The sequence below is a fragment of the Canis aureus genome, chromosome 21, assembly GCF_053574225.1.
Source record: "Canis aureus isolate CA01 chromosome 21, VMU_Caureus_v.1.0, whole genome shotgun sequence".
Classification (NCBI taxonomy): Eukaryota; Metazoa; Chordata; class Mammalia; order Carnivora; family Canidae; genus Canis; species Canis aureus.
The window spans coordinates 24,108,881-24,128,709 of NC_135631.1; the positions used below are offsets into that span (position 1 = coordinate 24,108,881).

Here is a 19,829-nt window from a genome sequence, read left to right on the forward strand (position 1 = left end):
TATCAACCCAGGCAGTGTAAATCCAGGATCCGAGCTCTGAACCACCATATCGGCAGGTATGATTATGTATAGTACGTGTAATGTTAATTATAATAAGCATTTCTTGGATCCCGACTGTGGTGTACAGGCTAGTCTCAGTTATTTGTGTGTATTGCCTCAATTATAACAAGATCTTATAACATAGGCACTATTTTTATCTCCCATTTTGCAGATGAGAAAGAGGAGGCTGAGAAACGTTAGATGATTTTCCTAACCTTGTGTAGCTAGTGAGTGGTAAAACTGAAACTTGAACCCAGGTAGGCTTCACGTTCAGTTCTGACCATAACAGCAAAACACCTTGGCTGAGTAGGTTGGGGCAGATCATGAAAAGTTAAGAATTGGGGATTATTTTTTTTTAAAGATTTATTTATTTATTTATGATAGAGAGAGAGAGGGAGGCGGGGGCACAGAGACACAGGCAGAGGGAGAAGCAGGCTCCATGCCGGGAGCCCGCAGGACTCAATCCCGGGACTCTAGGATCGCACCCTGGGCCAAAGGCAGGCACCAAACTGCTGAGCCACCCAGGGATCCCTGGGGATTAAATTTTTTAAATGATTTATTATTTATTTGAGAGAGAGAGAAAGAGAGCAGGAGGAGGGGCAGAGGGAGAGAATGTTGAGCATCTCCAGCAGACTCCCCGCTGAGCAGGGAGCCAGACTCGGGGCTCCATCCCATGATCCCAGAGATCATGACCTGAGCTGGAACCAAGAATCTGACACTTAACCGACTGAGCCACCCAGGCGCCCCTGGGTGGTGCGTTTTATACCCAATGAGGAGCAGTTGATACTGAGCCAGGTGCAGGGTGGAGAGAGGGAGAGGGTCAAATGTGATTGGAGCCTGGAGAGCTGGGACAGGGTGGCTCCTTTAATACGAGTGAGCCATGAGAAGAGCAGGAGAGAGGAGGTCGCCCCCTCTCAGACATGCGGGGTGTGAGGTGAGGGGGTATTCAGGCCGCAGCGTCCGCGGGGCATCAGGGGAACGATGTTTATTGCAAGAGGAAAGGTCTGGGAAGCCATCCGTGGAAAGGTGGTGGTTGCAGCTGTGAAACTGGATAAAAGACAGGCGTGGGCGTTGGACAGGAGGTGGGCTTGTCCGGGAAGCCGTTACAGGGCGGAGGAAACCATCATCGGCAGTGAATCAGAGCTCTGCCCCTGGCACCTCGTGGACTCGAGAGGGCTTTTGAAAATTCAGATCCTCAGAGTCCTTAGAGACGCACCGGGAGGGAGTACCCTCTGCCTCCTGCCTCTTGCCCAGAGTGGTGACCCCTTCCCCTCCTGCAGACCCAGAAGAGGTGCTGGCTCCAAAAGTGGCTGCTCACGGGCCACACTGGCTTGGGGCCGAGGGCTGCTGGGCAAGGCCTCATAGAGCAGACCCCGAAAGGAAGGCAAGAACTTGCAGCGGCTGCACACAGGCCGCCCCTTGGAAGGTCGGGGCTGCAAGCCTTTTCCGGCGCAAAGGGAATAGTGCTTGCTAATGGGACAGATGATTTGCACAGGGGCTGGGGGCCAGACGCCCTCCATCCTGGAACAGAGGAAGGCTCGGGGCAGCTCCGTCTCCCCCAGCTGCCTGGTTTCCAGGGCAGTTGGGGGCTGGAAAGCCGAGCTCTCCCCGGAGGCCATGAGGTTGGGATGCTCAGTGAGGAAGTGAGCAGTAACCGCCAGGGGCTGGGGAGCAGATGGGAAATGAGGGAGCTGGTGATGAGGAGTTTCTCATTGATGTGTTTTTATGAAGAACCCTTTGAGCTGGAAGAGGGGCCGACTTCACAGACTCTAAATGGATTAAAGGTGACATTTCCTACATCCTGCTAGAGACAGATTGCTTCATTTCCTGTCTTGAAGCCGGTCAGTTGCTTTTGGGCAACCGCCGTGGGCCTGGGTCCTTCTGCTTCAGATGTGGTTGGAGTAAGTGCTGCCAGTTTAATTAACCACTGAGCTTAACCTTCACTCTCCTCTCTCCCTCTGGCAGGGAGAGACAAGTTCTCTTTCCTGCGTATCGTGGGCTGGGAAACAGATCCTCAGATCCCTGTGTTTGTGGTGCTAATAATAATAACCGGGGAGCGCTTTGATTCTGCTCTTGAGTTCTTGGAATTGACTCTACAGACAATTTTCTCCCTCCTTCTTGAGATACACAATGTTCCTCTTTCTAGTTAACCGAAGAGAGTTATTAATACGTTTTTTGGTGACTGGTAAACCTTCCCAAGGACAGAAAACACCCATGTGGAGCACATTAAGTATTGCTAGAAAATACTGAGACATAACATCCTAAAGTAGGAAGCATGTCCTGCTCGATTTCTGAGCTATCCATTGAGCAGTGACTGCCTTAGGGTCCTGGGTAGGGCTCCGTGGGGTGGCGGGAACCTGTAAGACTGTCCCTGTCCACCTGGAGCCTACATGGTTGGTCAGCTGTGGGCCCGTGCGCACTCATCCTGAAGTTTCCCTGAGCCTGGTCAATAGGTATGGAGGCCCTGGAGGAAATACAGTGGAACCTGAGCTGTGTGGGGTCCTCGGGGGAGTGTTGCTCCTCTGGGTGAGTCTGCCCAGTAACTGAATGTGTTCAGGCCCCCGAGGACCATGGTCCACAGGGATCTGTCCACGATGTGTTGCATCTTGGTATATTCAGTGTTTACCTTCGCTGTTGACAGCGCAGGGCCATTCTTAGGACCATTAATTTTCAGACCGGGTTATAATGCAGGGTTGCTTTTGGCTCCTTTTAGAACTTTCTGGTCCCTTTTGAAACTATCTTAGGCGCTCTGCATTTGGAATTCTTAGGGCAGCTTTTTATAGCTTTGCCGTCGCCCACCGTAGTTGTCTGCTTTTATTTCTTGCTGGCGGTTCGTCTGCTGGGTGGCAGGGAGCATCTCCTCTCCCTTCTAATTTGCCGTGGCCTTGGGAGTGGGACCGCCAACCTTGCTGGAATTTACATAAATGGAGAATCGATAGATCCTGAGGCCGGTGAAGGCTTGAGAGCCGTCCTGGGAGGAAGCTCCTGGCCCTTGAACGGCTTGCACGCTGCGATGTGTATTTTGATGGTCCGGAGGCCTTTTTCTCTGGCTTGCTGCTGGGTTTGGGGAGTGTCCCTGGAGCCTCCCCTGCCTCTGTTTCTCTGTGCTGCAGCTGGGTCCGGAGAGGAGGTGCTGTTTTATGAGGAGCCCTTGATAAAGAAGAGCCCCGGGTGTGGTTGTGTGCCAGCACGTCCCTGCGTCCTCTGAGCGACTGGCACCTGCGTGTAAAAGATATTAAAACAGGTGTTTGTGGGCCAGAGAGTCTTGTGAGAGAAGAGTAAAGGGAAACAGAAGTAAGTGGTCACTGAGACATGTCTGCCAGACTAGACACTTCAAACTGTGTAGTGAAATGTTTCAGACATACTGAAAAGGCAAAGTAGAATTAAAGGGACACCTGTGTCCCCTACACTCTGTTTTTAATTTTAAGATTTATTCGAGAGAGAGAAAGAGAGAAAGAATGTACATGCAAGTAGGGGAGCAGCAGGCAGAGGCAGGGGGAGAAGCAGGCTCCCCGCTGAGCAGGGGATCCAACGTGGAGCTGGATCCCAGGACCCGGGATTATGACCTGAGCCCAAGGCAGACACTTACCTGAATGAGCCACCCAGGTACTGCCACGCCCCACACCCTGTTTTAAAAACCACATTACTGGGGCTCCTTGGTGGCTCAATTGGTTGAGCAACTGACTTGACTTGTGCTCAGGTCATGATCTTGGGGTGGTGGGATTGAGCCCCATGTCAGGGTCTGTGCTCAATGAGGAGTCGGCTTGAGATTCTCTCTCCCTCTGCTCCTCCCCCTGTTTGTGCGCTTGCTCACTCGCTCTCTCTCAAATCTTTTTTTTTTTTAAATCACACTGCCTGTTATAACTATATTAACTATAGTTAATACTAATCAATTACATTATTAGTAATAACAATAATGGTATAGGTATAGTTAATATTATATCATATACTTGGAAGTTGTTGGGAGAGTCGATCTTAAAAGTTCTCAAAAAAAAAAAGTTCTCATCACAAGAAAAGAAATGCGTGGGATCCCTGGGTGGCGCAGCAATTTAACGCCTGCCTTTGGCCCAGGGCGCGATCCTGGAGACCCGGGATCGAATCCCACATCGGGCTCCCGGTGCATAGAGCCTGCTTCTCCCTCTGCCTGTGTCTCTACCTCTCTCTCTCTCTCTCTCTCTCTGTGTGACTATCATAAATTAAAAAAAAAAAAAAAAAAGAAAAGAAATGCGTAACTATGTGTGGTGATGTATGTTAACTAGTCTTGCTGTGGTGATCATTTCACAATATAAACAAACATCGAATTGTTATTTTTTTTAAGATTTTATTTTTATTTATTCATGAGAGACACACAGAGAGAGGCAGAGACATAGGCAGAGGGAGAAGCAGGCTCCATGCAGGGAGCCTGATGCAGGACTCAATCCCGGGACCCCGGGATCATGCCCTGGCCTGAAGCTGGCGCTAAACCACTGAGCCACCCGGCTGCCCTGAATTGTTATTTTGTACACCTGAAACTAATGTAACGTTATGTGCCAACTTTACCTCAATTTAAAAAATCATATTTCCATTTTGCCTTATTTGCTCTAGATTTTTAAAATAAAATGTTACTGGGTATCATTACAAGTTCACAGTACATACCCCTTCCTGGACTCTGTCCTTTCCCATCTCTTCAGAGGCATCTACTGTCCTGAATTTACTTTCCCCCGCACTACCCTATTTGTGATCTTTATCCATCTTGACTCTAGTTCACTGATTTTGAGTTTTTTTGTTTTGTTTTGTTTTTGGTTGCTTGACTTTTTACTACTGTTCATCAGGGGTTGGCAAACTACAGCCACTCAGTCAAATTTGGCCTACCACCTGTTTTTGTAAATAAAGTTTTGTTGGAACACAGCCATGCTCTTCGTTTATGAATTTTCTATGGCTTCTTTGCATTACAGTGGTGAAGTTGAGTAGTCGTGAAAGAGACAAAGGCAGAGTGGTTAGCAGAGCCTTAAGTAGTTACTGATTGGCCCTTTACAGAAACAGCCAACTCCTGCTGTAGAATTGTGTAGCACCAAAAAAAAAAAAAAAAAAAAAAGAATTGTGTAGCACATTGTATTTATTCTCCTGTGGGTGAACATTTGGGTCATTTCTAATTTTTTAATTTTCTAAACAGTGCTTCAGTAAACATTTTTGTTTGTTCAGGATTCTCCGTGGAGTGTCTAGCTGGAAGCAAAATTGCTGGGCTGTAAGGCATGTGCAGCGTTTTATCGGATATTCCTAAATTGGTCTCCAAGGTGGGTCCGCCAGTTTGCACTCCCACTGGTGGTGGGAGACCTTCTCTCCCTCCACATCCTTGCCAGCAACCTGGTATTTTAAGACCTTAAGCTTGGCCAGTCTTCTGTGGTTAAAGTGGTGCTTCATTACCGATGACCGTCAACATTTTTTCCAGTTGTTATTGACCATTTGCCATTCGTCTTGTGGGAAGTTGCCTGATCCCGCCCTTTGCCCATTTTCCTACTGAGTCGTTTGTCTTTTTTCCTCTGTAGTTGGGAGAGATCTTTATATAGTTGGGGTGCTAGTCTTTTCAGTTACATGCGGTAAAGCCAGTCTGTGACCGGGTTTTCAGCCAGTCTGGATTCTTTATCAGAGCTGTGTCTTACGTCAATCTTGAAGGTGTCTGTGATCTGTATCCACACATACTTGTGTACATGTATATATATAATCTATGTGTGTACACACGTGCATGCACACACACACACACACACACACAGATGACTTCTTTTCCGTGGGTAAGTTTGCAGGATTGAAAGGGTGTAAGGCTGAAGAAAAGCAAGTATTTGCCAGCACTGTCAGCGAGGTTGATTCAGCACAGATTCCCCAGCAGGGTGTTCACATACGTGTGCAACCACCCCATCTTGGAGCAATTAGGGCCCCTTTCCGAGGCTGTCCGTCGGAGTGAGCTGATTGCTGCTGACACTTTGGCTGCATACACGGGACCCACAAGGTCCCAGGGAACGCTGAAGGCCACCACGGTGGGATGCTGAAGGGTTTGGAGGGCTGCCTTGGACAGAAACCGAACATGATTTGTGGTTTGGGCTTCCCCATTTTGGTTTTGGCTGAAATCAGACCTCGGTTTCATTCTGATCAAGTTGAACCATTCTCTGGCCCACAGCGATTTAGATCATTAAAACGTATATTTCAGGCCAGACGACTTTTGTTTGACTTTACACTGGCCCATTATCCTTAAAACCGAGAGCCCTGGCTTCCTCCAGCCCTCTACCTTCTCTGACCTTTCAAGTCAAACTTCCTGAGTTAAATAGTTACGGATATTAAAAACAAAAAACAAAAAACAAAAACAAAGAAAGCCAGACCTCTGAGTCCTTAGGGTTTTTGAAGCCCTCTGAAGTCTTCGAGACCTTGCAGCCTCGATCTGTGTGTATCTAAATAGTAGCTCCGCGAAGCATGCGGGGAAGATGTATTACAAATGCCATCTTGCAGTTGAGGTCCACCGAGGAACACCACAGCGGACTCGCCCCTGATCCCTTAGCAATCTCTGTGCTGGGCACCTGGCGCCCCAACCTGGTGCTCTTCCCACCACATGTAATGCAAGTGTGGGCTCCGTTCATTACTTGACATCCAGTGTGACCCCTCCTCATCATGCCAGTACTGCCTCTGCAGGGAGGGCCGTGCTCTTGGGACCAAGACAGACCTAACTAGGGGAGCGTGTCTCACGTTCCCTGAGCCAGTGCTGCGAGTCAGACTTTGCACTGCACATTTGCTCACATGTCATCTCATTTGATGTGCAAATTAATGCTGTAAGCAGGGCCTGTCACCGGCACAGCTGTAGGGGCCCAGGCTCAGCCTGGAAGTGTGCCATGCTTGCTGTTATGCCTTTCTTGAATTTTTAATTTTCAAACAGCTGACCCCTCCCCACCAAACCCGCATTTCCGGTTTGCACTGGGCCCCACACATTTTGTAGCCAGTCCCATCTATAGATAAAGAAACCGAAGCTCGAAGAGGTGAAGTAATTTGCACAGGATTACGCAGCTCATAACTGGCAGAGCTGGGATTGGACTGATTTCTACTTTGCTATTTCATTTATTGAAAATAGAGCTCTGGAATGAGCCTTGTTTGAATTGCACTGCACGGAACTGGATCAAGGGGAACTGCGTTGTGAAAATGCTGATCTTCTGTGGAAATTTGCTTGTGTGTTGTTAAGAAGCTTTGTGTTGACCTCACACTGTTTGGTTTCCACCCTCTTCCTCGAGGGGAGGGACTATACCTGTCATTTCTTTTTGTTGTTGTTGTTTAAGATTTTATTTATTTATTTGGGGGAGAGAACAAGAGGACAAGAGAACACCGAGGGAGAGGGAGAAGCAGACTCCCCCGCTGAGCAGGGAGCCCGACATGGGGCTCCATCCCAGGGCCCTGAGGTCATGACCTGAGCCGAAGGCAGACACTTAAGCAGCTGAGCCACCCAGGTGCCTCCATACCTGTCATTTCTTTTGAGGTTCTGAAAGTGCCTAGAACAGGGAGCCTCACAGAGATGCTGCTCAGGCTGACCAAGTAGGTTAAAGGACTACTTTGATTGCAAAGAAATTGAGACCAGTGAGTTTACCATGGGGAGCCATGAAGATACACGAGGGGTTAAGAGGCTAGTCCATAGTTATAGAACCAGAAGAATCCCAACGCAGCTCTTGGAACAGATCGTGCTGTCACTCCGTGGGTCGCAGAGGTTCATGGATTCCCCGACTCAGCTCCTCCTTCAGGCTTTGCTTCTCTGTGGGCCGTATGCTACCCATAAGAGATCACTTGTGACTCTCCCAGGAGATTCAGATTTTGCCCCGGGCCCGTCAGAGGCAGCTAGCCCTCTTGGAGGTTAACCATGCAGAGTGAGGCATTGCCTTCTGGCCACATACCAATGGTTACAGGGCACGGCCTGGTGACTTGGGCAAAGGAGCTTTTAGAATGAGGCAAGGTAAGTCTTATCCTGTCCCACTCATTAACAGGCCAGTTTTGCAGGATGGTCTTTTAGTCAACCATCCTAGAAGGGGACTCACTGTTTCCTGAGCGGGACACACTCCTGGTTCCAGGGATTCTCCATGGGACTTGCTGGCCTCCCTGGTGACCTGCTCTGTTTTCCCTTCACAGCGGCCAACCCTCTGCTTTGCTCTACCGCCCGCTACCACTGCAAGAACGGCCTCTGCATTGACAAGAGCTTCATCTGCGATGGGCAAAATAACTGTCAAGACAACAGCGACGAGGAGAGCTGTGAAAGCTCTCAAGGTAGGAAACCTCCAAAGCTCTAAAAAATAATTGCATCACCATATGACAGTAACACCAAAAGGAAGAAAACAACACCCATATCCACTCCAAATACAACAGCCATGCTAACGTTTGCACTTTCCCTTGCAGCTCCTGTACACATGCTTTTACCTGTAATGCGCCTACCGTTTTGGATTTCATATTTCTCCTGTCTGAAGTATCACGTACACATTTTCTCTTCAAAACTATAATTTACCTCTGGCTGTGTTGCATATAGTCAGGATGCTCTACTGTGGTTTTCTAAATTGTTGCATTGTTGGGGACCGCCTGGGCTGTTTCCTTCCATTGCATTACTTCTTTAGGATAAATTCTGCAGAGTGGGGCATCTGCACAGATCATGGCTTACACCTCCACATGCAGCTGTGGGAAACAGTTTTTTCCTTTCTTTACATGGGTACTAGCAATGTCTGTGTGTGTCAGTTTTACTGTCATATCCTGGGCATTCACTGCTGTTCTGTTTTTTCCATTTTTGCTAAGTTAGTAATCATAGAATGATAGCTCCCCAAATGCTTTAATTTGCATTTCTCTGATTATGAGCAGAGTCAACATTTTCCCCTGTGTGTTTGTTTACTACTTAGTTCCCTCTTGTGTGAATTGCCTGCTCCTATCAGGACTTGCAATCTCAGAACAATTTTATGGAATTTGAGAGGATGCAGTTGAGGGGGATGGAAAGGTGAGCTCCTTAAAAAGCAGGGAGCCTACAAGGATACAGTGGGGTCATACCTCCTCTGTTAAAACTGGCCAGGTACTTTTTCTTCACTCATTGACTTTTCTGGTAAACACATATTTTTTTAATCTCTGAGAAATCAATTTTTCAGTGATCAAAAAAATATATAAAGATTTAAAAATGGGCATCCATGTTAACTCATCACATACTTCTAATGTTGTAAACTGGTATGATCTGTACGCAGTCATTTCTTTTTTCACTTAATTATCCTTTTGCTGTGATTCACCTACATTATTGTTTGTTGGTAGAGTTCATCTGTTTTGACTGTTACCCAGTATTCTGCTGTTTACCACAGTTTATAAACTGTGTAAAATCATAAGCCAGAAAAGCAAGAGAAAGGCAGCTAACTGGTTACCTCATATGTTGGGAGGCAGGCTGGATGGAGCCAGCTCCTTGAAGTTATAAGTAGGTCCTTTTCAAAGTCCTAGCCTTTGTTTTGGTTGATGTTTATTATGTTATTAAAAATAAGTGAATGAATGAATAGGTTGAGGGTAGGTCACACATCAAGGATTATGACCAATCCAAGTCTGCATGCCTGAGGGCCATAGACAAGAAAAGATTGATTTTGCCAAAACATAGATTTTGCCAAAATTTGTGCAGAGAACAGCCACAGGAGGTGAGTCTTGGGTAGGATTAGGGTCTGATTGTTCTTGTCTGGACAATCCTTTCCTTGAGTTTTCCCTTCCCCAGTGATTTTCAGAATATAATCCTGAGATAAGTATCATGTGGGAACTCTTTGGAAATACAGAGCTCAGGCTGCTTCTCTAGATCAACAGAATCAACCCAGGAAATGGGTCCAGCAGTCTGTGTTTGAACAAGCTTTCCAAGTGATTCAAATATACATTAATTCTGAGAACCACTGTTTTATACTAACTTTAGAGAGGATTTTAATCTTGCCATTGCCTGGGAATTCTTTTCTTTTTCTCTTTTTGAGAGAGAGCATGTGTGAGTGAGTGGAGGTGGTGGAGAGAGAGAGAGAGAGGGAGAATATCTTAAGCAGGCATCACACCCAGCACAGAGCCCTATACAGGGGCTTGATCTCACAACCATGAGATTATAACCTGAGCTGAAACCAAGAGCTGGACCCTCAACCAGCTGAGCCACCCAGGCTCCCTATTGCCTAGGAATTTCTCAACTGCTGATTGAACGGTAAGGTGTTTCTAGCCTTTGCACAAAGTCAAATTTTTATAAACCACAACACATGCATTATACCTCCTATGGCATCTGCCATCAGCAGTGATAGATGTCAAGTAGGAGAAGAGCAGTCACAAAATCAAATATTAGCATATATAGGAGATACAGAGGAACATTTTTGTAAATACTGTTTCTTATATGGTTAATTATGTCTTCATGCATCCTAGACTCACCAATGGTGCCATGAGATGTTCAGCAAAATGACCCCTTAGTCTAAAACTTGAAGTTAGAGAATATATCCTGATGGTTTGGGTTTTGCTAGCATCCCCTACCATCCATGTGCTTATCCGTGCATTTTGCTGAAGCAGATTTTTTGCTTTCCCCTAAGAACTGTTTCTCTGATGGCTGGTTGAAATTTGTATTTCTAAGTCTGGCTCCTTTCTCTCTCTCTCTGCATTGTACTCTTATGTTATAAACATGCGGTATAGGGTAAGTCAGTGGTGGACACATGCACACAAAGCCCAGCTCTTGGCAAGCACATAATGGAGTAGCTTTCCTTCACATCTTGGCTTTGTGCCTTCTGTGCCCAAATGACATCCCTGTGGAAAGTAAGCTCTCAGGAAACAAGTCCCATTAAGGCGTGGGTGACAGCTGTCAGGTGCCATTTAGCATGACAGTCTCCAAGCAAGGGTGCCCATTGTGGAAAGGCACTCTTGCCAGCTACCAAAGAACAAGAAGCATGCCTTCCCCCGCCCCTTGGATCCCACAGATCCTACCTAGTAGCACGATGCCTTGCACATAGTGGATTCAGTAAGTGCTATATACTAGAAAAGAGTTCTTTGTAGGGCGTTATGTTATGAAGCTGTGTTTATTTGTTTTTTGAGAGAGAGAAAGAGAGAGCACGCGTGCATGTGAGTGTGAGCAGAGGGAGAGGGAGAGAGAATCTTAAACAGGTTCCATGCTGAGCATGGAGCCCGACATGGGGCTTGAGCTCACAACTCTGAGATCATGACCTGAGCCAAAATCAAGGGTTGGACCCCTAACCAACCGAGCCACCCGGGTACCCCATGAAGCTGTATTTAATTTGTACTTTATGTGGTATTATGCTATATACGTGTGTAAGTTTTGTGAGTTCAAGTATATACCATGTATTAAAATAATGAGTATTATTGCCGTTGTTTAAATAGAGTAGATGCTTCTCTCATTCCCTCAATGGGAATATGCCCTTCAGTGAGCCTGAGATGAGAATCTAGACTTGCTGGCTATTCCTCCTGTGATATGAGCGTCCTCCTGCTCGGGGTGTGATTTCAGTATCAAAGGGTATGCTTTTCTCTATCGTGGAGCTTCTAAATGCGAACTGGCTACTAATTTTGGTGCTTGAACAAAGGAACACCAGTGTACCGGTGCTGGGGGGCAAACCCGACTTGTACTGGGCTTTTGAGGACTGAGCCTCATGCAGTGTCTTCCTGAAGAATTTCAGAGGCATCAGGACTAGTCAAAATATGGTCCTTATACAGCACAGGATTTGGCTCCTTGTCATCCTAATAATAGTGAACATTTATCGAGTCTTACCATGCACCAGACACTTTGCTAAGCACCTCCTGCATATGAGCTCATTTAGTGAGAAAATATCCTATCTGCTCCTCCTGGGCTCCCAGCCCTTGAAAAATGCGTCTTTGCTTTCAATTGATGTGGGAAAAGAAAATTATATTTTATAATGTTTATTTGGATGGAGTGCAGAGAACTGGCCTGAAGACAGGAAATACGGTGCTTGAAATACTTTTCTTCCGACTTGATGAGGGTATGAAAAAGCAGTGTCTCCACTTTAGAGACACCAGCTGTGTGTGCCTCTCCTCCCCTTCTTCCTCATCCCAATTTAGTTCCTGTCTTTATCCCTGGCCTTTAAAACTAACAACAAACTGTCAGGACTTGGAAGTGGGAGTGGACCGTGAAAGTGCAACCATTACCATACTTTTCTATTCCATCCAGGATGTAATAAAGACCAAAGAACACTGTGGTGGGATCGATTTTTAATTGAGGATTCATTGATTGGAAACATAGCCTGTTTACCAGATAATTCCAAAACCAGTAAGATGGAGCAGGCATGCATGTGGCTTTTTGTTTCTTAGGAACACATCTGAGAGTCAGCAGGTACTGCCAGGCAGATGTTGGGTGTGGCCAGCACTCAGGTAGCCTCAGATATATTAAATTCGATCCTAACTGAACAGAGATTCTTTTCAACTTTAGATAAATGACTGAAGGGACAGGCATCTTGCAATGATCCTTACCCCCTAGGGTTCACGCCTTGGTATAGTCCCATCCTTTGAATGTGATCTAGACTTTGTGACTTGCATGGGGTTTTTAAAAATTGTGTCAAAATACACATAATGTGAACTTACACATTTTTAAGTGTATAGTTCAATGGTGTTAGATATATATGCATTGCTGTGCATCCGATCTCCAGAACTTTTTGATCTTGCAAATCTGAAACTCTGTACCCATTAAACAGCTCCCTCTTCTCCACTCCAACCCCTGACAACCACCATTCAACTCTCTGTTTCTATGAATTTGACTACTCTAACTCATCTAAGTGGAATCGTGCAGTATTTGTCCCTTTGTGACTGCCTTAGTTCACTTGGCGTCATGTCCTAAGGCTCATTCATGCTGTGACATGTGTCAAGACTTCCTTCCTTTTTAATTAAGGCTGTACAACCTTAACCTTCCATCATGGGTCTGTACAACATTTTGTTTGTTCATTCACCTGTTGATGGACGTTTGAGTTGCTTCTCCCTTTCTGGCTGTTGTGAAGAACGCCGCTGTGAACGTGAGTGTGGAATCAATTTCTACATTTTATTTATTCATTCACCTGTTGATGGACATTTGAGTTGCTTCCTCCTTTTGGCTGTCGTGAAGAACGCTGCTGTGAACATGAGCAAGTCAATTTTTAGTAAGGAAAGTAGCAGCACAGTTGATTGAATGCCACTTCCAAGATTAGAAAGGACTTCGGCGTCTGTTTTGCTTACTCGCTCCTGCTTATGCTGATGGGAGCTGGCTGCCATGTTGCGAGCCTCCTCATGAATAGGCCCATGTGGCAAGGAACTGGGCAGGGCTCTGATCAAAAGCCAGTGAGGACCTGAAGACCCATCAGTGGCCGCCTTGAATGAGCTTGGAAGTGGCTCCTCCCCTAGCCGAGCCTTGAGCTGAGTGGCCCTGACACACACCTTGGTTATAACCTTGTAAGAGGTTTCGAGCGAGAGCTAAGCCACTCCTGGATTTTTGACCCACGGAAACTGGCAGATCATAAATGTTTGTTTTTTTAAGCCTGTACGTTTTGCAGAAATACGTTATACAATAGTAAGTGACTAATAAAATGAATATCTCTTAAGTGAATCCCAATTCTGATTGCTGTCACTACAGAGAGCTTACAGAGACCCGGGTAATGGTGAGGGGGTCAGGCCTTGGAAAGGAGAACAGGCATATAGGAGATGCATATATGGATATGGGTAACCATCACTCGGAGCCCTAAGCAAATGGCAGGCACCAGTTTAAACCCTGTACCTGTATTTTCCTATCCAGTCTCACGAAATTCCTATGAGAGAAAGTCCTCTCCCAGAAAACGATGGCCATTTCTTGATGAAGAGCTCGAGGATCATGCAGGTTGTTCCGTGGTTGTGCCGTGTCCACGTAGCCTGTAAGTGGTAAAGCCACTTGAACAGATTGAACAGAGTCTTCCTCAAAGCCAGGACAGGAACCTGGGTCGTCCCGTGTACAAGCTAACATTCTTCACGTCACCTTGTGACACTACCGTCTGGTTATCACTCACCTGGGACCAGGAACTCCAGGCGATGGGTGCACACCCAGCCCTTGGTCCTGGGAGCTCATGGGGATGGTTGCATATGAAGGCTGGCATGTGTTCCCTCTGTCTGTACTCGGTTTCTCGCAGTAGGAAAGACTAATGATGCCTGTCCACCTTCCTATTCCATGAGGAATGCTGGAGAGTTAAGCATTTCTAAAAAAGCCACCAATGCCAAGATAGTTAATTGAGTATTTTGGCAATTGGGTTGCAGTTTCTTTATCTTGCCTGCTGTATCCTGGTGATAACGCTCAAGGAGAATTTGGAAAGCTGGGCATGAGGTTTGGCACCTCCCCAGAAGCTAACAGTGACAGCTTTGTCCTGTTTCTTCTGTAGAAGTGTGTGTGTTTGTTTCTGTGTGTGAGAGAGAGAGAGATTGAATTAGGGAGGGAAAGAGAGAGAGAAAGAGAGGGAGAACAAGAGAGCAAACAGGCAACCCTTACTGGTGTTCTTGCCAGTGGGCAGGTAACGAGGTGCCTCCATGTGCCAGGCCTTGAGCTGCATGCAGAGGATCCAGTGAGGGTCATGGCCTCTCTTGAGTTGTGTTCATATGTTGAGGTCTGAAACCCCTGTGCCTCAGGACGTGACCTTATTTACAAACAGGGTCATTGCAGATATAATTAATTCAGATGAGGTTGTGTCAGAGCAAGCTGGGCCCCTAATCCAGTCTGACTGGGGCCCTTACTAAAAGGACAGATCTGGACACAGACACACGGGGAGAATGCCGTGTGGACATGAAGGCAGGAATTGGGGGCAATATGTCCATGAGCCAAAGGACCCCAAAGATTGCCAGCAAACCACCAGCAGTTAGGGGAGAGGCACAGAACAGATTCTTCCTCCAGGCCTCAGAAGGAGCCAGCCTTGCCAACATCCTGCCTCCAGAACTGCGAGACAGTAAATTTCTGTTGTTCAAGCCAGCTGGTGAGTGGTACTGTGTTCACGGCAGCCCTCGCAAATGAATACGGTCCCCAGGAAGCCACACTCGCAGGGCCCAGCTGTGCGCCCCGTGTGGCAGTAGAAATCCGAATGAGGGGACGTGAAGTGCTGGAGAGTGACCAAAGCACAAAAGCAAAGCGAGACCAGGGCTGAGAGAGAGGCGAGCGCAGGTGGGGTGTGGAGGAGACCGACCGAGGTAGTTGAGAGTGAATCTTCTGGGTGGGGAGCGGTGCTGCTCTGTGTGCTCTTTGGGGTTGCAGAGCCGCGTGCTTGGCTCGTAGGCCGTCTCCCAGCTTTTATTTCGAGATGCTCATTTCCTGTACGTGGTGTGCAGGCCTCATTAACTCTGTCTCCACAGCAGTCCTGGACCTGGAGGCGGTGAGTCAGCACCCCTCCGAGTGTCTGACCGAGACCATCATCACCTCTGCTTCCAGGCACCCGAGGACAGTTGCGCTTGCATCTTTCTCCCCTGCCCGCCCTAACGCCCCAGCCAACCCAAATTCGCCAGCGACAGACTCTGGTTGAGAGCTGGAGTCCAGGCTTCCAGGGAATAGATAGTCCTGGGAAAGGGGAGTTGGAGACAGCGATTGCTTCTCACCCTGCCCTCTCAAATAAACACCTCCAAGAATACGGGATAGCCGAGGGGATGCAGCCAGATAAAACCAAGTGACCGAACAGCCGAAGATCATTTCTAGAGAAATTGTGGAGGGCATGAGACGCGAGAGTACTTGTCTTTATTATAATTTTTCAAGTACGGATGGAAAAGGCCAGTAATCTGGGTGTAGGGCATCTCCAGCCCCAAATGTTGCAACCTCGAGTTTGATGGGTAGTCGGTATTTACCATAAAACTTGTGGCCAAGTGATGCCAAGAGCTGCCTTAGAGGGGCCCTAGGAAGGAACCGTCCCCACAAAAGGACTCATTTGGCCTTGCTTAGAATAAAGCTGCTGGAGGTACTATTAATGGCAGGATTGTGGGAGCCTTTTTTCCACTTTTAATTTGAGAGCTTGAGAGCCCAGCTGGGCTAGGAAGGGCAGAGATGCTGACTTTGTTGGAAAAAACAGGGGAGTGGGGGAGAGGCTGATTGCCACCTTTCTGTACCTGGGGGGTTTTCTTCTTTATACTTTAGTGTGTGCATCATGAAAGCTTCCTTTCCTCGAACCATTGCAGCAGGAGCTTGAGCATTGCTGAAACGTCCCTCATTGAGAAGCAAGTCGGAATGATTCTCCACGCAAGACCATAATTGCTTCCTGATCTCGCAGCCCCCATGGTAGTGTTCGGAGCTGTTTCTTTCGGCTCCCCCAGTGCCCGGGCACGTCCCCCTTCTCTTGGTTCTCCTGGCTTCCAACTCTGTCTGTCCATCCATCGGCATGTGAGGATGTCCAGCCTGGACACCGAAGGCAGTGGAGAAAGTTTCAGGTGGGACCGCGTGTGGGGCTTCCTGCCTCTCTGCAAGTCTCCTTTGCAAGTTTTTGGAGCTGCTGCTTGGTTATGCAGAAGACCTTTACGTGTCCCATCCGTGGACAGCTTGTGGCCCTCATCAGCTCCCCGTCCCCCGCCTTCCCCCAGCACCCTGTTACTGCCCTGACTCTTCCTGATTACTCACACAGACCATTCATAGTAGAGTGCCTCCTGTTGCCTGGCCCCACCCAGGTTCTGGAAGAAACACACGCAGCGAGATCAGATTAAAATTGCTCACAGTCTGCAGGGGGAAACAGAGTGCCCTGCAGATAATTACCTGAAGGTGTGGTAAATGCTGTAGCAGAGGAGCGAGGAGCACGCCGTGGGAGACTGGAGGGCGTGACTGAGACAGCGAGGAGTGACAGTTTCCCTGGGGTAGCGTGGCAGGACTTCAGAGAAAAGAAGTCTCTGCCTACTCTTCAAAGATAAATAGAAACGGACCCAGAAACAAGCATGAGGCTGGGCATCCAGCCAGAGAGGGTAGGGCGGGAGCAAAGTGTGCATATGCTTGTGTGTGGGGTGGGGGTGCGTGGCGGGCTGTGAGGCTGATATGGCCGGCGGAGACCCGATCCTTGCATGCTGCACTTGGAGGGTGGAGCCCAAGGAAGAAAATCAGGGGGAATGAGATGCTCGGCCCTGGTAAGGGAATGTACAGGAGGGGCCAGTTATCATTGCATCTGATTCTCCGTGGCTCTCCTTGGGCTCTGCTGTCCCGGCCCAGAAGTCTCCTTGGGGCTTGACGATGCTGTAAATGAGACTGTGGAGCAACAGGTTCTGTGAATTCTGCAGGGTGAGAAGTGTTTGGGAGGTTTGATGACCAGGAGTTGGATATTCCTCATCCCCTACCCTCGACTAACAGCTTGAGCTTCCTTCTTAGGTTATGCAGTCCTGAGATCATCTTTCTTCTTTGGCCCCAGTTTGGCTACCTGAGAAGAGAACTCTGGCCCGTGAGAAGTTGAAAGTGTGCTCTGATCTGGCAAATATCTTGTCATATTGGATCCTCCTGGAGGACGACCTCTTTCGCATTTCCTCCTTGTTGCTCTCTGAAAACTCAGCAGGTTATCAGTTTGGTTAATCTTTGGTTCTGGAATGCCACAGAATGACACAGGGCCATGTTCTCCTTCCATGAGTTTTTTCCTTGAGGTCTTGTCCCTTTTGTGATCGTATGAGGTGCTCAAATTTGCATTGGTAGTCAGCTTTTAATGAAGGTCTTAGGCAGCGAGCACTCTGCTAGGTGCTGAGAAGTCCAGAGAAGTCCGAGGAGCTGCTCCATTCTCTAGTAGCTTCATTTTCAATTGGGGGGAAGACCAGGAGTGCACCGCCGCCCCTTTGCCCAACACTACCGACTGGAAGAATGTTGCATTAGTCCTCGCGTGTGAGAGTATGCGTCGTTGTGCCATATAGTCCGGATACCAGCACATATTAGGATATGTTGTATTAGCTGCCCTGTCCTCCACTCCTTCCCGACTGTGTCTTCCACTCACAACCTTTGGAAGAACCGCCCTCTGTGCTCCTGTACTGTTCCCAACCACCTAAGCCACCGTGGACCCAATGAGGCACAGACACTTGACCCAAGGCCTGTTCTTGGGCCAGCCAGCAGCGAGTCAGAGTGTCTCCCTGTCATCCCTCCCTCCCAGATGCTTCAGTGCTGAGTAAGCCCTCAGAGGCTGAGCAAACATGGACGGGTGGGACGCAGCCACATGGAAGCCACAGCTGGAAAGAGCAGAGCTGAGTAGGGGGTGTACATCTCCTGGAGGACCCATCTGAGAGGCCAGAGGTGGCACGCCCCCAGAGACAGAAGGAGGTAATAGTGGCTTTCTCTGGATGCCCCCCCACCCCTTCTCAGCCCCGGGTCCCAGGAGGCCCAAGGCCTCTGTCTCCCAGAGTAAACCTTCCCTTGCACGTGAGCTGATTGGCGTGGACCACAGGTGGTCATCCGTGTCAGCCATTCACCAAGTCCTGGAAGACCTACGTTTCATGCTCAGATGAGTAGGAGGGAATGGGAAGCCGGGAGAGGCAGAGAAAAGAGGGAAACCTGCAAATCCTTTGGGGGACCTGTAGGATCCACGTCAGGTGTTTCTTCTCTGTTTTTTTCCAACATGAAATTCTTAGTGTGGGGGAGTGGAGGTGGGCCCGGGACTCCGTATTAGTTGAGAGATTGGCTAAGGACAGTGATGCTTTAAAGAAGTGCCTTAAATGGATGAGGTCTCTCACGTGTTCCATCCCAGAGGTGAGCAGTCTGGGCCAACAGAGAGCCCTGCCCTCCTCAGCGCTCCCAAACTGCTCCAGTGGCCACTGATACCCAGACATCAGAAAGAAGGAGGAAACCAGGCCAGGCCGCTTCATCTTTGTTCATAAACCAGTGACCGCCCCCGTTAGTCACCTGACCACACCTAACTGCATGAGGGGCTGAGGCGTGTATTCTTTATCATGGTGGGTGCTCACATCCCCAGCTAGAACTCAGGAGTGTGTGTTCTGAGAGGCACAGAGGAGAGACTGGGTGCTTGTTGGGGAATAGTGTGTGTCTGCACCAGACTCCTAAACCAAGCCAGTGGTTCGAGGCTGCTTTATGCCAGTAGCCTGCCCTGCTGGTTTTTTGCACTGGCCACCACTGGACCCCAGACTCATTAGTCACGCAGCCTGAGACAGGACGCTCAGTGTGCGCTTTGCTTCCTGGGGCGCTCAGACCAATGAGTCTGAGTATTCTGGGGGTGGCCCTCTCCATCCCAGGGGCCTAATTGGAGAGGCCCTTTACTTGTTTGTTCCTTCCTTCATGGACTCGTTTATTGTGATCCTGTCGTGAGAGCCAGTCTTTTTCCTTGATCTTGGAGTCTGATCAGGGTGATAGTTCACCTTCAAATGACAGGACCCTGACTAGTCATTTGCTTTTTTCACCGAAGTCTGCGGGCCTCAGATCTGGCTCACTTTGCCTCTGAAGGAAATCTCCAAGGACAGAGGTTTTGTCCTCACTAGCTGATTTGTTAGGCAGCCTTTCCATTGTGGCTCAGAATCTCCTATTATTCATTTTTCTGACTGATTTGGTCTACCAGTGCCCGCCTGCTTCCCTTCTGGAAAGATGCTGTGTATATGGGGAAGTGACCGCGTGGTGCCCCCTCCCCGCCATACATATCTGCGTCATCTCCACAGCTAACTACTTCTCTCTGTCTTTCTCCCAACCTCAGTGGAGGCGGTTTGAAAGAATGTCCACAAATTCTTTGGCATTCCTCTCATCAGGAACTGGATGGAACCCCATCCCTTCCCCTGGACACTGGGCCAGCTTTTGTGACTGTTTTGTCTAATAGAATATGGTAGACGGGATGCTCTGTGCTTCCACAGTGGGAAGTAAAAGGCCATCAGCCTCCCCCTTGCTCCCTGGA

At 48.3% G+C, this 19,829-nt stretch overlaps 1 protein-coding gene across 4 annotated transcripts in view; it reads left to right on the top strand.

Moving 5' to 3' along the window:
- LDLRAD3 (low density lipoprotein receptor class A domain containing 3) overlaps positions 1 to 19,829 on the top strand; it is a 233,088-nt gene that overhangs the window by 120,915 nt on the left and 92,344 nt on the right. For all 4 annotated transcript variants that reach the window (XM_077863618.1, XM_077863620.1, XM_077863619.1 and 1 more), the window contains one exon: positions 8,170 to 8,304. In XM_077863618.1, coding sequence (XP_077719744.1) covers positions 8,170 to 8,304 — 135 coding nt within the window. The remainder of the gene's footprint in view (positions 1 to 8,169; positions 8,305 to 19,829) is intronic.